This window comes from Pleurodeles waltl, chromosome 8 (assembly GCF_031143425.1).
Source record: "Pleurodeles waltl isolate 20211129_DDA chromosome 8, aPleWal1.hap1.20221129, whole genome shotgun sequence".
NCBI classification, from domain to species: domain Eukaryota; kingdom Metazoa; phylum Chordata; class Amphibia; order Caudata; family Salamandridae; genus Pleurodeles; species Pleurodeles waltl.
This window is the reverse complement of record NC_090447.1, coordinates 879484762-879501404: the sequence shown is the minus strand read 5'-3', so window position 1 is coordinate 879501404 and position 16643 is coordinate 879484762. Positions and strand designations below refer to the sequence as shown.

The 16643-nt window shown below is 46.5% G+C and overlaps 1 protein-coding gene across 9 annotated transcripts in view; it reads right to left on the bottom strand.

Annotated features, from left to right (window-relative positions):
* The window catches only part of DOCK9 (dedicator of cytokinesis 9), a 989328-nt gene that overhangs the window by 343109 nt on the left and 629576 nt on the right, over nucleotides 1-16643 (bottom strand). For all 9 annotated transcript variants that reach the window (XR_011194943.1, XM_069205169.1, XM_069205175.1 and 6 more), the window contains exons 29-30: nucleotides 14279-14362; nucleotides 10892-11003 (exon numbers count right to left, since the gene is read on the bottom strand). Coding sequence is in view for 8 of the 9 variants with exons in the window: in XM_069205169.1 (XP_069061270.1) it covers nucleotides 10892-11003; nucleotides 14279-14362 (196 nt within the window). In the remaining variant the exon portion in view is untranslated. The remainder of the gene's footprint in view (nucleotides 1-10891; nucleotides 11004-14278; nucleotides 14363-16643) is intronic.

The window sequence follows — 16643 nt, the reverse complement described above, 5'->3', positions numbered from 1 at the left end:
ATTCATAGAAGGGAAACAGTGGCTCCAAAGAGGATACCCCTGGCTAAAACACCACTGTTAAGACCCTAGTCTTGACGTGGATAGAGGGAAGCTGTAGGTCGAGGAACTTCACCACCCTCCACACCACCATAGTGAAGGATGCACCTTCCTCCGGGCAGGTTCCAGAGAAGAGATCTGATCAGAATTTATAGATGTATCCAGTCCACAGGCATCTCCCAGCTCCTCGCACCAGTTACTGTCTTGAAAGCGATGGGCCATCTCGTCAGAGGGGTCAAAGAACTGGTTAGGGTCGTCATTGCCCACCAAAGCCAAAATTTTGCAACAACCTGTCAAAGACCAAGGGCAGCATGTCTGAGCCGGATGGTGAACGTGGTCCTGATGACATCAGTGTTGACGTGGCTGCGTTGTCTCTGAGTCAGAGAGGACAATGGAGTCTGCATTGTTGGCTGTGGCGTTGGGAGGATACACTCTGGCATAGGCTGTGGTGTTGGTGTCAAAGATGGTTCGGGTCCGGAGGTGGATCCAGAGGGCCCAGCTGGTGTCGGCAGCAGGCTTGCAGGCAGTACTCTAGCTGGGGCACATTGCAGTTCTGTGGGGCCCAAAGGCATGCTACAGGAAGCCAGACACCCAAAAGAGGAGTGCATTGCTTAAGGAGTCACTGTGGATGTTAGGGAGGTGCGGATCATACGCGGCTGCCGGCTCTGTGGGAGGAGTGTGGGAGAAGGGCCTAGAAGCATGAGATCGGGGGGGAGAAGAGGAAAGGTGCTTGGATGACTTCTTGTGCTTCTTTGACTTACCTGACTTCGATGACAATGATTTAGACTTTGAAAACAACTGATCGTGAGACCGACCCTGTGACCGGGGCCTTAATCTTCTTCAGGATCGGGAACAAAGCAGTGCCTTCTTGTGCTGCACCGCTAGGAGATTCATGCCTTGCTCCAGAATCACCATTGGGTTTATCAACTGACAGTCGGCGCAGGCCCTGGAGTTATGGTCTGACCCCAGGCACCTTAGACAGACCAAGTGGAGATCAGAAACAAACATCTGTCTGTGACATTTCCAACAAGGCTTACAATCGGTGGGACATGCCCCTAGCACACTGGGAGCAATTTGCTCAAAAAAGTTGACAAAAAGTAAAAAAAAGTTGACAAAAAGTAAAAAAAGATGATCAAAAAGTGACAGAGGTACTCTCCGGATCCATGCTGTTGGCACGGAAAGAGAGGAATTGATGTCTGCACACATAGATGGCACCTATGACACTATCTACGGACAAGCAGAGGTTCTACTCTACTGACAAGCAGAGGTTCTACTCAAAATTTTCAGGATCCAATCTGATGCCTGGGGAATATTCTAAGGTGAGGAATCTGCAGTTAGAAGTCTCTATCATAAATAAGGGATGTGCTATCTTAAAGTAAGGGTGGTGAGGATAAGGATGTAAAGGAACCACTGTCCATCAAGGATGTGTGTCCGGGAATAGAGATCAGAAGAGCTAAGTCTCCAAAGGCAATTAAAATAACATCGGAGCTTGTATCTTAGTAAAAATAAACTCCAATATATTCAACTGAAAATGAAGCACAATATGTTTTTCTATTATGTTAATCAAAAAGGTTTATAATTATGAAAAGATGACATGGTAGACTCAATTCAGGAAAAGACTATATGCATGGATTTTCAGCTGGTGGCCAGTTCCTGGAATCCACATAAGTAGACCAGGTCGGAGTCTAGAGTAAAGTGGTTATGTAGATGTGATACTGGTATGACAGCTGAATGTCTGCTACAGATTCACATCATTTCAGAAGCCCTACCACATAATAATTTAATCTAGAAAAAGTCCAAAATCTTTTGAAATATAATCTAATTGGTGTCGACAGTAGAACCGTCACTAAGTAGAGATCAACAAGAACACCCAGAATCTTTTATGATAAACATCATCATATTTCATCTCTTGACGGTCTGTTTGGTCAAGGAAACCACTGTTCCTTTTATTCTAAAAAACTACTGGTGAGATTAAGACATTAAGGACTTCAATAGCTAGCAGTGAGACAGTGAATCAGTTTGGCGTGCAACAGTACTATGTTATTGGATTGCAGTTTTCTACGTCAGATAAAATAATGCACAACTGTGCTACAGCATTAGGGTGTGCACAGAGTAATAGTAAGGAAAATGCATTTTTCAACTGTTTCTAACCTATTTTGGAAAGTATGGAGGTTCTACTAAATTTGTCATTTTTTCATGGTTTAATTATTTATATAATATAATGAGCAGAACCACAATGTTGAGGTAAGTTACAGCCTAACATTCTAAAAACAAGGTGAACCACTATTTTGGCAAAAAAAAAAACTAGGCAGAGCCTGAGGGAACAACACATTTTTAGGCCTTCACTGGCACACACAAGTTCTTCAAACTTGCACATGATTACTCCCCAGAAACACTGAGGTTTTCAGAGATCTCAAAATAAGAGCATATATATTACAGAATGCCAATCTCAAAAAGGCTTAAAACTGTTGGACAAAAAAGTCCCCATTCCTCACAGAGGTTATTTAGGTGCACATCCACAAAACGTCCTCAACTCTATAACTGCCCACAGCATAGATTATCACCCAGAGCCTGAATAAATACTTCTTCTGAAAAAAGGAAAGCACTCCACCTGCTGAAGTTGTATAGGGCTTGCACTTTAATTTCCCTTTAAGAAAAACATCATTTGCAAATCCATTAGGTCTCGCCTTTGGGACCTCTTCCCTTTGCCATTGGTTTTTAGAAGTGCTCAACAGCATTCTTGATGCTGTGCAGCATGGATGTACAAATTACTTACCTTCAGTGACGGTTTATCTGGTAGAGACATATTCTAGTTACAGATTCTTTACTTTAGAATTTTCCCCCAGGCTTCAGACCGGATCTGGAGATTTTTTCTTCAAGCAATACCCTTCTGCGTCATTAGGTAGTGTTGGTCGACTCTGGGGACATCGCTGGTATCGTGGTCGCCGTGATGATGTCGGGGTAGTACATAGACGCCGCCACAGCACAGTGACGCCAGTTTCTTTTCACTACTTTCTAGGCCAAAGCGCAGAGCCACGAAGAACACTGATATTGGTGCACCAGAGCAAAGGCGCTGAATAGGGAAGCCCTATCCCTAAAAATAAGTTCGCAAGTGGGGAGGATGGGTGAGTTGGTAAGGAATCTGCAACTAGAATATGTCTCTACCAGATATATTGTTACCGAAGGTAAGTAACCTTTGCATCTGATAGAGACTTCTAGTTGAAGATTCCTTACCTTAGAATACATACCCAAGCAATGCCATTCTCAGAGGTGGGCTGCGAACCAACATCAAACTAGAAAGTCCTGCAGGACTGAACAACCAAAGTAGCCGTCCCTATGGACCTGACTGTCCAGGCAGTAATGTTTGGTAAACATGTGCAGGGATGCCCACGTTGCTGCCTGGCAGATGCCCACGACAGGAACTCTGCATGCTAACGTTGTGGAAGCAGCAGTTCCTCTGGTGGAATGTGTGCACAGGCCCTCAGGGGGTTGCTCATTTTCCAAAGCGTAGCACATCTTGATGCAAAGAAGGACCCAACACGAGATGGTACGTTTTTGCACCGCATATCCAACAATGAGTTGAACGTCCACCCGGAAATCTTTGGTATGATTGAGATGGAATGCCAACGCTCTTTTTGGATGTAGGCAGTGGAGTGTCTCCGCCTCATGAGAAGGATGTGGAGGTGCGTAAAAAGTAGGCAAAGGGATGGACTGGCCTACATGAAAAGGTATAACGACTTTGGGAAGGAAGGAAGCCTTAGTGCGTAACACCACTTCGTCAGGGTGCACAGACAAAAATGGAGATTTAGAAGATAGAGACTGAAGCTCACTCACTCTACGAGCAGAAGTGACGGCAACAAGAAAAACAGCTTTGAAAGTAAGGAGCCGTAATGGACAATTGTGCATCAGCTCAAAGGGAGCACACATTAAGTAAGTGAGGACAAGATTGAGGTCCCATGGAGGCATGATAAACGGAGTGGGAGTAAACAAATGGGTGAGGCCCTTAAGGAATCTACTAACAATAGGAGACTTAAAGAGTGAAAACTGATCAGGCAACCTGAGATAGATGATAAATAGCTTTTAGGAGTGCCCAAAGCAGAGCCATGCTGGGCCAAAGAAAGAATGAACATAAGAACCTCAGAAAGAGGAGCAGAGAGGGGATCAAAAGATTTGTTGGTACACCATGCCACAAATTTATGCTAAGGACAGGCATATACTGTTTTGGTGGAGGCACCCCTGGCTGCTAAGATTACATCACAAACTTCAGGTGGAAGGTCAAAAGCTGTCAACTGCCGCCACACAATCGCCACGCATGAAGGAGGAGATTGGGCAGGTACGGGTGGAGAACCGTCCCCTGCTGCTGCGACAGAAGATCCTTACGAGGGGGAAGTTTGAGTGGAGGATCGGTGGCCATGCTCAGTAGCTCTGGATACCATACTCTCTGTGCCCAAAATTACTTGGGCCCGGTCGTTCTTGACCTTCTTGAGCACTCTGGACAGAAGTGCTATAGGTGGAAAGCAGGCAGGCGTTCCACTCAAGATGAAAAGCGTCTCCGAGCGAGTGCCGCCTTGGAAATTCCAACATGCAAAACAGCTGACTGTGCGTTCTCTGCGGAGGTGAATAGATCTAACCAAGGCTCTCCCCACTGCTGAAAGAGACCTTGTGCCATCTCCGGATGGAGACGCCATATGTGATCAGCTATGCGTCGACAGCTGAGTTCACCTGCTCTGGCGTTCAGAGAGCCCGTCAGATGTTGAACCAACAGGGTGGTGTCCTGATGTGCCAGGCATGTCCAGTGGTGCAGCACCTCCTGACAAAGGGTCCAGGACCCCTCTCCACCCTGTTTGTTGCAGTACAACATGGTAGTGTTGTCCATGAACACCTGCACCACTTTCCCTTTGAGAGAGGGAAGAAATGCTTTCAACGCAAGCCTGATCGTCTGGAGCTCCAGAAAATTGATATGGAGCCCAGACTCCGCCAGACACCAGAGGCCTATGATCTCCACCTCTCCTATGTGGTCGCCACATCCCAGAAGTGATGCGCTGGTCACTATGGATAGATCTGGTTGGGGAAGGGAGAGGGATCTGCCGTTGACCCAATGCGATTCAAAACCCACCACTGCAGGTCTTTCGCAGTCCCCTCTGAAATCTGGACCATGTCGGAGCGATTTCCCTGATCCTGCGCCCACTGGAACTGCCATCTGGAATGTGTCACTAGCAGGATGCAGGAGGCCACGAGGCCCAGCAGCCTCAGAGTCAGCCTCATTGAAACCCAAGAAAGAGGCTGAAAGATCGGAATCATAGCCTGAATATCCTGGACTCGCTTTTCAGGAGGGTAGGCCCAAAACTGCACTGTGTCCAGAACAGCTCTGATGAAAGGGAGCGTCTGAGAAGGAGTAACTTGTGACTTCGGCACTTTTATAGTGAACCCTAGCATGTGCAGGAGGTTCGCCGTAGTCTGAAGGTAGGAGATTACTTTCTGGGGTGAGTCTGCCTTCAACAGTTAGTTGTTGAGGTAGGGGAAGACTGAAACCCCCAACCTGCACAGATGAGCTGCAACCTCTGCCATCACTTTCGTGAACACCCGAGGGCTCTGATAAGGTCGAAGGGGAGCAGGGCAAATTGAAAGTGCTCATGACCTACCACGAATCGTAAGTACAGTCTGTGGGCAGACACGATGGGAATATGGAAATAAGCGTCCTGCAAGTCCAAAGCTACCATCCAGTTTCCTGGGTCCAAGGCAGACAGGACCTGAGTTAGGGTGAGCATTTTGAATTTCTCCTTCATGAGGAAGAGATTGAGGGACCGAGATCTAGGATAGGACTTAAGCCCTTGTCTTTTTTGGGCACCAGAAAGTAGCGCGAAAAACAACACTTACCTACTTCTGGCGCAGGGACCCTCTCTATGGCTCCCTTGGTCAAGAGAGCCGTGACTCCTGGCAGAAAAGTGTCAAATGATCCTCCGGTATACGGCTGAATGAAGGAGGCATGGCTGGTGAGGCAGACTCGAAGGGAAGGGAGTAGCCCCTCTGAACGATCTGCAGAACTCACCTGTCCGCAGTGATGGATTCCCAGTGGGGCAAGTGATGGCGAACCCTGCTGCCAACTGTATAAGAGTGAGGGGACAGACTAGGAGGGTTTGGAGGCTGCAGCCGGGGCAGGGGTGGATTGGCGAGACCTCTGGTTCCCTGTCCCACGACCACAAGGGATTCTGCGTCCCCAGCCATGCAGAGGCTGAACAGCCTGGGTGACACGGTGGCTGGGAAAGGGACACGACAGGGAGACCCTTCTGTGGCCACGAAAGGGCCGAAATGTAGACTATTGGGGACGAGGGGCAGTGAAAAGGCTGAGGCACCGAGTCATAGCCCGGGAGTCCTTAAACCTCTTCAGCATCAAGTCTGCCTTGTCTACAAAGAGATGGGAGCCATCAAAGGGCATGTCCATAAGGGACTGTTGGACATCACCTGAGAAACCAGATGTTCGGAACCAGGTGTGGTGCCTCAAGGCCACCGTCATAACCGATCTACCCAGAGTTGGTCGTGTCCAGCCCACATCGAATAGTGAACTTTGCCACGTCTCTCCCATCGGTAACAGCTTGGAAGACGATAGATAGCAAGGGCCTCCTCCAGTATCAGTGGCAAGACTTGCAAGACCGTATCTCACAGAGAGTGAGTATAACGGCCCCAAAAGCATGGGGTGTTCACTGACCACAGCGCTAGACTTGAGGAAGAAAACATCTTCTTCCCAAATTGTTCCAGCCTTTTTGATTCCCTATCCAGAGGTGCGGAAGGTAATGCGCCAGAGGATGAGGATGCCTGGATAACAAGGCTCTCATGGGTGGGGTGTTGGGACAGGAATTTAAGGTAGTTCGGAATGGGCCGATGGCAGCATGCGATTGTCCTGTTCAAAGGAGCCAGTGTGTTTAGTATGGACAAGTACCCAAAAGGACATCAGTGAGGGCTTCATTGAATGGAAGAAGAGGCTCAGAGGTGGAAGCCCTAGTTGAAGCACCTCTGTCAGGAGATAGACCTGACCTGAACAGTAGGCAGCTCAACGCCGAGGACCTCAGCTGCCCCTACTGACCACCATGCAAAAAGTACCTCCCTCCGCCATAGCCACTGTAGAAGGAGACAGCAAGCCAGTGTCTGGAGAGGTGTCCAGACTACTGGCCTCGCCCAACTCCTGTGTCCAGTCCAGGTTAGGATCATCCCGGTATTCATAAGGGTCCAGGGACCCCTCCAATCCTTCCCCGAATTAAAACCCATAAGAATGAGGGTCAGAATCCAACCTGGGGTGCATAGACCACATCGAAGAAGGAGGCGATGTTGCCCCACACCATTCCGACTCCACGCCGTCAGGGATCAGGTCGATAGTGGGCACCAGCGATATCAGGAGCAGCGACATTCGAACTGGCGTCGGGGAAGGTCTTGATGGTACGTCCTGTGTCTATACGGATTCGGCACGGAACCAGAAGGCCCTCCAAATGAATCCCCTGGGCCCGAAGGCGCAGTAGCGGGGTCGAACTGCTCAGAAATAAGGCGCATGGCCTCATAAAATTCTTTTAATTGTGCAGGGGTTGCCCCAGCTCCCGGAAACTCGGGGAGGCACGGAGCGAACCCAAAAGCAGGCTCCAAGGACGGAGGCGTAGAGCACGGACGCTCCTCCTGCATCACATCAGCCGAGCGACGGGGTGTAGTCGAAGGATGATGAGATTTCTTTGACGACTTCTGCTTCTTCTTACCTAGACCCGAAGGTTTTGAGGAGGACGAGTGGTGGTGGCTCTGCGAACGGTCTTGAGACCTTGCTCCCAAGTGAGACCGGGCCCAATGCAGAGTCGATGGCGAGGCCGCCAAAAGTTTGAGGGACCGTTCCCTCAAGGCCTTTGGGTGCATGGCCAGCACTCGGAGCACGACTTTGGGTCGTGGTCACGCTCCAGGCACCACAAATGGACCCGATACGGATCCTTCACAGACATCATGCGGTGACAGTCCTCGCCAGGTTTGAAGCGGGTCTTCGGGGACATCCTCGACACATCAAAAACTTCACCAAAAAACTTGACAAGAGTGTCGAAGTTGGTCAAAAATTAACTTAGTGTAGCTCTCTCAGGATCAGCGCGTGGCGCAGAAAGAAAAGAAATGTTGTCACTGTACTGAGGCAGTGTCTATGTACTACTCCTGACGTCATCACGGTGACTATGACACCAAATGAAGCCCGTGGAGTCGACCGAAGCCACCTAACGACACGCAAGGGTATTGCTCGAAGAAAAAATCTCCAGGTCCAGTCTGACACCTGGGGGAAAATTCTAAGGTAGGGAAACTGCAACAAAGCTGGCTGTCAATTGATGGCGCATTCACCACACACATATCTACAAAATGATAAAGGCACTTTTTTTTCTTTTTATTTACTGATATGAGTTTTATCGGTAATAAAAAGAAAAAAACATGCAAAAGGGTTTCTCTAGCAGGCGGAGGGAAGCAATAAAGAGAGTGGAAGCAACATTTAGGGCGCATGTGGGAGAATACAAACAACACGGACAGAAAGCAAAGTGGAGAGCGGAGGCAAGAAAAGCAAACTGGTGAGAGACAACAACGTGAGCTTGGGGTGGGGCGGAGCACCCTGCTGAGAAAGCAACATGGGGGAGAAGTACACAAGGGCGAAAACATCACAGATGCTGGGGAGAAGCACGTAGGTAAGAGATAGCAACAGAGCACAGTGGAGGGAGGAGAGAAGTACAGGAGGGGGGCAGGTGGAAAACATGTGGATGCTTGTGGAGTACTTAACCCAAAAAAAAAGCGGCGCCTGAAAAGTGAGCAGTGGAAGGAGACAAGTAATGTGGTGATGCTCCAAAGAAGGAACAAACACAAGAAGAGAAAGTAAAGCCCCACAAGCTAATGAATAAGAAACAAGTGAAAGAGAGTGACAATAAAGCCACCCTATGATAAGCAATGGGGTGTCACTTAGCCCAATCTAAGCTGACAATAGATATTTTTTTGCAGAAAGACTTCTTGATCTGTCTGGTAGGTGAGACCTAACAAGGTGTCTCAGTATCTGGAGAGACATGTAATTGGAGCGTTTATTACCGATAGCCAGTGCTCTGGGAACAGAAGGAGGGGGAAAAAGTGCACTTAACTCCATTCTCCCACTGTTTGGCTCACGGGCATCTACAGATGCCACAAGGTGGAATACTGCTTTGGAGGCCAAAACACCACATACAGCGACTGTGATTATTTTGAAGTAATGTGCTGATTCCTGTCGCACTTTGAGACAAATGGTTTTAGAAAACACACAGATTACGAAGAAGTCTAAGTAAGACAAAAATTGGGTGGTAGTAGGAAATGACATCGAAGCACTGGCCGAGCTGATCAGTACCGCTGAGTCTCAATTGAGAAACCTGGCGCCCATATTCAGTATACAGAAGCTTTCCTGATCCACTATTTCCAGGGTCGAAAATCTACAGGCAGAACATATTCAATGGAAAAGGTTAATTTCCTGCCCGGCTGCTCCACTACGCAAACGTTTTGAATACATAACAGTTGTGTAAGCGAGCGTTCAAACGCGGACAACAGAGGATAACCACTGCAGGATAATTTTGTTGCATTTCACAGCAATCTCCGAACACACACATTAAAAAAAACTAACTCTAAAGGAGAGGAAAATGCAAATATCACACCGCCAACCTACCTACAGGAGTGTCATACGACTCCACAGTTGGTGAAAGAAAAGCTAATTTGTGAAACAAAAAAAGAGGGACAGCAGTGGAACATAAAGAATGAGATGGTATGCATAATTAATAGTGGTGCTCGAATTATTAAGCACAGCAGCATACAATGAACAGAAATAAAAACGCTACTACTGGCTGAACTTCTAAACTGTTTTGCTACAGCGATTCACTAAGCAAACATTGCCGACTCTAGATTAAGTACAAATACGTTTCAGGAAAAAAAACCAAGGATAAAGCATTCGTACAATCATGCCACTTACAAGGCCCCCAGAGCTATAGATTGGCTACGTGCTTGGCTTCACAACAACACATCCATATCAAGTTATTATTGTACTTCCCATCACACAGACAGTACACCTGAGACAAACACGAAGTCCTCTGGTTAGCAACACATTGTCCCAAGCCATATGCCTAGCTATGTCTTTGCCACCTCAGCACCACACTCAGAAGTTAACTTATATTTACCACATTCAAATGCACTCACTACTGCATTAAAGCCACAAATTGGGAAAATACATCGATACAAAACAGGCACAAGACGCTGAGCAACTATCGCAGACACTAGCAGAATTAAACAAGCAGTAATATATTTTTGCGCATACATTCACACACATCGTAGCTGGAAACTAGGGGCCCTAATTTCCATGCCTGCATTAGAGTTCATGGCACCCATGCTACACCGCTGAACATAATGCTCCACACACATCCAGAACAGAAGGACAAGTCGTCCAGTGTCAAAAGCAGTCAACCATTAAACAATGCATTTTCTATTCTTACCTCACAAGCAACTATCTGATTATACAGACCTTTAAATAATATGAAATACAGCTATATACAATGTCAGGCACCTACTTGCACACCGGTCAACAAGCAACCTAGAACTACCAACGGCTCCCAGATTCCGAAAGCTCTATGCCACCATGCAAATAGTAGTAACACGTTATACACCTGCACAATATCTGTCAGTCGGGTTTCACCTCACTGGACTGAGACGTACCATTCAAGCTGCACCAACATCTTTTACACCAAAGATTACCTATAGCTTCTCAACATTCAAGTGGTTCTGCCTTAGACGTAAAAGAGAAGAAAGGACCCGAAAGACAAACGGTGTCATTTGTAACAGTAATAACAGTTACCTTGGTATCGCTGAACCCGGCCTTTTCCAAAGGGCATCGGAAGATTCAACGGGATGTAGTGTTCATGATTGCAGATTACCCGTAAGAACTCAAACTTGAATTCAAAAAGAGTCTGCAGGATAAAAAAAACGTGTTGTAAAAAACGGAAGAGAAACAGACAACTCCTAACTGTTACAACACCGGTGAAGAGGGCATGCCCTTTACGACGCTGCTGCAATACTGTGGTGGGGATGGGGAGGCCCCCCCACAGCGGGGAACAACATAGATAAACATGGCTGCTACATCAGCATCTGCCACCTCTGCTGCCCCAGACAGTCTAAGGATGTGCCTAAAGCATTATTATGGATTTTCACCCAATAGTGATAATATACTCACACTTCATTAGACACTAGTCTTGTCCTTCAAACTGCAAGCTTTTGGGCTACAATGTGAGGGCAGTTTATGAGAGTGGCACTGCCCATCTTTTGGGATGCAAACGTCCTTCACATAGTGATGGATGGGCACCTCCTGCCCTGATTGGCACAGCTGTAATAATATATCTGGATCCCTGATGCTAATTTGTTTTTTCATCGCGAACATGGATCCCATGAGTGCACCATGACATAAACCAGCCTCACAGAATATGGTCTTTTTTGGATAAGGAAGAGTCACCAAAGTGCTACCCTCATAGAAGTGAAAGACTACTGCCTTTGCCAGGAGTTAAACAGCATGAGTGCGGTGCTGGCGGCATGCTGTGTAGTGATCAGTAAGAGTGAACAGGCCTTTTTATCTGTGTCACTAGAGTGAGGTCTACAGGCTCACTTACTTACTTAAAGTTCCAATGCTGGGTTGCTTAAGCCCCCCTCGGCCTACATCAGTTTGGTGTGTAGTGCTGGGCACTGCATGTGTGTGCTATGCATATTCTAGGTCTATGTGTGGTTGTGAATGGTGCAATACAGGGATGATGCAGTGCTGTACAGAGCATGTGTGTTACATACATAAGCTGGGTATATGTGTACCTGTGAATAGTCCAATACATGGAAGATGTAGTGCTGTGCAGTACATGTGTGTTGCATCCACGTGTTGGATGTATGTGTGATTGTGAATGGTACAATACATGGAAGATTCTGGATCCCATTTTGGGGGAGACCCAGGGCTACAGGATGAACATGAGGAGGTACAGGAATCTCTCAGACAGATTTGTGTATAGCTGCATTCCTGTGAGCTGGGTGGGACTCACTGGAGGACAGGAGAGATAGGCTCTTCAATATCCTTTGATTCAGGAGATGGTCTGTAGACAAGGCCTAGACACATCTCAGTAAGGGGATGGGGCTGATAAGAGAATCATAAAGTGTAATGGCTGAGGCCCTGGGGTAACCTTTTCATGCACACATCACTGTGGATGACATTCAGGCTTGGAGCTGTAGCCACTCTCACGGTCTGTGCTGTTGGGGCTTTCAGATTTAGAGTTGCTCCTGTTGTGACAGACTACTTTATGAAGGAGGGACAGGGGAGATGAGAGGGCACTCTAAAAGGAAGTAGAACCCCAAAATAAACTTGAAGGACTAAAGGCCTGATTTAGAACCGGGAGGACAGGTTACTTTGTCACAACAGTGACGGATATCATGTCCATTTGAAATCTAAATCCCATAGGACACAATGGGATTAAGATTTGGGCAGATGGGATCTCCGTCACTGTTGTGATGGAATAACCTGTCCACTGAGTTCCAAATCAGACCCTAGGACTCTAAGGGCCTGATTACTACTTTGGCAGAAGGGATTACTCCTTCCCAAATGTGGCGGATATAGTAGACTCGTAATTCGGCGGGTGGATTATCCATCATATTTGGGGCAGAGTAATCCCCTCTGCCAAAGTCGTAGTCAGGCCCTAAATCACATTTGGTGTCTGGAAATGGACTATAAGAAGGGGAGCTTGAAGCCCCCAAAAATGTCAATTTCAAACACCCAGTCTGGCTGTGCAAAGAGGAAAAGTTCTGCAATATTTCTTCCTGTAACCAGGACTGTTCCAAGACTAGAGTACACTGTGAAGAAGAGGATAGTGTTAGAGGGAGCGAGTTTCAGTGGGAGATCCTGGTGACTGGATCCTTGTAGCCAGGTGTGTGGAGATGGCAGCTGCACCAATCAGGTTGTTGTCTGTTTGCAGGTATAAGTCAGCGACCCCCCCGTATACTGGAGGAGGTCGGAGGTGAAGTGATCAGTGAATGATGATGCACCGATCAGGCCGTAGCCCATGTGCAAAGTAAAGTCACTGACACAGTATGCCAGGTGGTACCACTGTGGAGATCCTTGCCATGCTGCAGTCCATGTACGGAGTGAAGTCAGTAATCCTGTATGCCAGGTGGGGCCACCATGAAGATTGTTGATGTGCCGACTGGGCCATAGCGCATGTGAAAAGCTAGGCCGGGGACACAGTATGCTGGGGGCTGCAGTGGGGAAGGGCAAGGAGCATGTTCTCGTCGGGATCGCTGTTGAGAGGAGGCCGCCACCATGGTGACTCATGCAGCCCCAAGTCCCTCCCTTCCTTTGGGAGGATCCCAGGAATCTTACCATCATCGGAGGAGCATCAAGGATCACCTCCAGCCACTGCCTCTGTAGGACTGCTTGTGAGAAACTCGAAAACACCCATCCCCTGCCACTTCAGGGCCGTGTGTGAAGAACTCAGCACAGGCAGCCGCTGCAGCTTCAGCTCCTGCTAAAGGGCTGCGCTTACAGACTCCAATCATGCAGGTCCTGCTACAGTGAATAAAACTGATTTATGGGCCAGACAGCCCAGGGGAGCTTGCCTGGCATATAGCGCTTCGGTGCTGGAATATTTTTTACTTTAATAAGAGTCAGAGTGGGACTCTACAGGCTCGGACTACTAGTGAGATTTAACCTTAATGTTGTCAATAATAAATGGGGGATAACCACTACCACTGAGAGGTAAGTGGGACTCAGGACTCTGCTGTTAAAACACTAGATCCCTGACCTCACAGGAAAGTGTGCATTGTCTGTGAATTACATATTTTACTTTGTGTTGGTATAAATATTCCTTTTTTTCATAAACGCAAGAGTTTGACTGGAAAATTATTTATTGCTGCTACTGAATGTATTTTGAGTTGTGAACCTGTCCTTGCCCCCCCCCCCCCCTTGTGTATACCTTCCACTGGAGAAGCATTGGACTGCTCGACCTGCATTACTACTGAAAGTCAAGTGCTGAAGGAGTACTTGGCCTACCTGCTCAAGACTCAGAGGGTGGTGTCTTGGAACATCAAGACTAAGAGGCTTCAAACCTACGGCTGGGCCCAGTAGCTCTGGCCACCATCCAGTTTTACTGATTTGTGCAACATTACCAGACCCACACTCACAGCACAATAAGCCTTTACTGTGCCTAGTCATAAAAATTACCTTTGGATCTCCGGGCGCAAAGCAGCTTATGTAATTGTTAATTTGCTTGAAAACAAATCCTCGGTCCATGAACGTGAAACATCTCTGCAAAGTCAAGACAAAATAACCAGAAAGATTACAGCTTTTAAAATGCTTATAAAGATGCTTTTTATTTGCTTTGTTTAGAATAGTGGACAGTTGACACGTTTTCATTGTTACCGATTTACCTGATTACACCTTACTGGTAAATCCTGCTCTGTAAATTTCTGAGGTATGCAAGTGTTTCCCTCTCCTAATTTGCAGGTGCTTTGTTGTGTGTGAGGATCTCTCAACTAGACCACAACAGCAGGCAAGGCATGTACAACCCACAAATGAATAGACGTGTTTCAGTCAATCAGCAAGACGAAAACAGCACTTGAAGCACACCTTATTCCAAAAAGGTTCCTAGCATTGTGTCTTCAACCAATCACACATTCGGTTACAGCTTGCCTTATGGATTTTTATACCAATCATCAAATGTTGACTATGCTAAGCAAAAAAGCTCCACGTCGAGTACATGAACCTCAAAACAGCCCATGCTGACACATTTAAAAAGTTACTGTATTCATTCTATTTTCTTCTCATGGTCTACGAATAATGATAGCCAAACAAGTCTAGACTGCCACCTAAATTAATCTTATGGGAGATAAAATATGTGCTTGTTTTCACATTATTTTAGATATTGTTATGTCAAACATGTTTCCTGCTTTGGAAGCCATGGGTCAATTCTGGTGCGCATTAAAGGTTGAGCAATGACATTTTTCAGCAATTACATTAAAAAAAATGAAAACAGCAGAGGCAAATTAGAACTGTCTGAATCTGCTGCCTTTTCTAAAAGAAGGCTTGACTGAGTTCTGATTCTCTAAGTTGTGTTTTGATTTAGCATATATACAATGATGGGATGAACTACGGCGGACAGAAGTCTCAGAATTGCTGGGACGGTTCTGGTTTAAGGGCATTTGTTTTAAGATCCCAACAGGTTTCTCTAAATTAAATACATACATATACAGATTTTAAGAGGGAGCCGTGAAAGCATCAGCAATATAAATAAGAGGTGTTTTCCACTGTCCCTTTGTAAAAGCAGCAAGGATACAAAAGGGTATCTGAACATGGCATCAAGCACAGCTTTACCTTGTTGCAGCTCCTATGATGTTGCATAAAGTATTTGACAAAGTTGAGAGAGGCACTGGAGTTTTATTGCGTTTTATTTTAAATTGCCAATTGATAATAAATCTGCATATAATGTAGATTTCAATTGCCCAGAAAAAAAAAAAAATCACAAAAATGCACATCTTAGAAGAAGAGTTAGAATATGTTAGAGGACTCCGTTATTTAAATCATCGTCTTGAGTCCTATGAGTGCTCCAATTTTTTGTTTAAATCTGGTCACTCTAAAACAAACCTAATTGACATACAAAGGGATGTCTAGCTAGTGTTCTTCGGGGCTTCAGAGCCTTTTATCCCTGTGCTATCTATTACAAATATTCTACAATGACAGATATTTTTTCTTTGATCTTTATTCTTGAGGCACTATCTTAAGACCATCAACATTCACAATGGACTAACACGGCAGGGATGTTACAGTAGCTGGGTCTCGGCCTCCACATGTTTCTGGTGCGACAGCCAAATGCTGAGTTTTTTCACATGGTCTGGCAATGCCCAGTGACAGAGGGATACTGGCGCCAAAAAAAGGGTACTCTGTCTAGGGTTCTGAAAGGACCAATTGTTTGACACCTAAGATCTTTTTACTGTGACTCCTGGAGGAACTTGGGGACACCTACGGTGAGAGAACTATGAAAGGCATGGCCACCCGGGTGGCACTATGGGTGCCTGGAAAAACCCACATCCCTCCTCAGCACGGAGGGGGGAACTGGACTGGTGCGCTCAGGAGGAGCTTACCCATAGAAGCAGTGGCTACCCCCATAAGTACGCCAGGATCTTGCGTGAATGCTGAGATTACCACGGGCTCGGCTTAACAACTATAACTAATTGATTGCGTACTGTGGAAATGCACAATGGTTATGTATGAATTGCCTTGACTGATGCTGCTGTAACAATTGTTTTGTTTCGTTCCGTTGTTTTCGATATAACTCAATAAAACTGGTTAACAGAAACCACTGCATGGCTGTTATCCATTTAGTCTTTGTACTTTTACTGTCACCACACCCAAAGGCGCAGGAGCAGAGCTGGTGGTGGGCAGCTTTTCACACGGGGAGTTGGGGCACCAATACTTTGTCTGGATGAGATTTAATGTAGATCTTTCACAATGAGTCATAATACTTGAAAGTCCCGAGTGGACGAATTATTCACCTCCTTTCTCTATTCGTGCTCTTTGCACGGCACCGTCC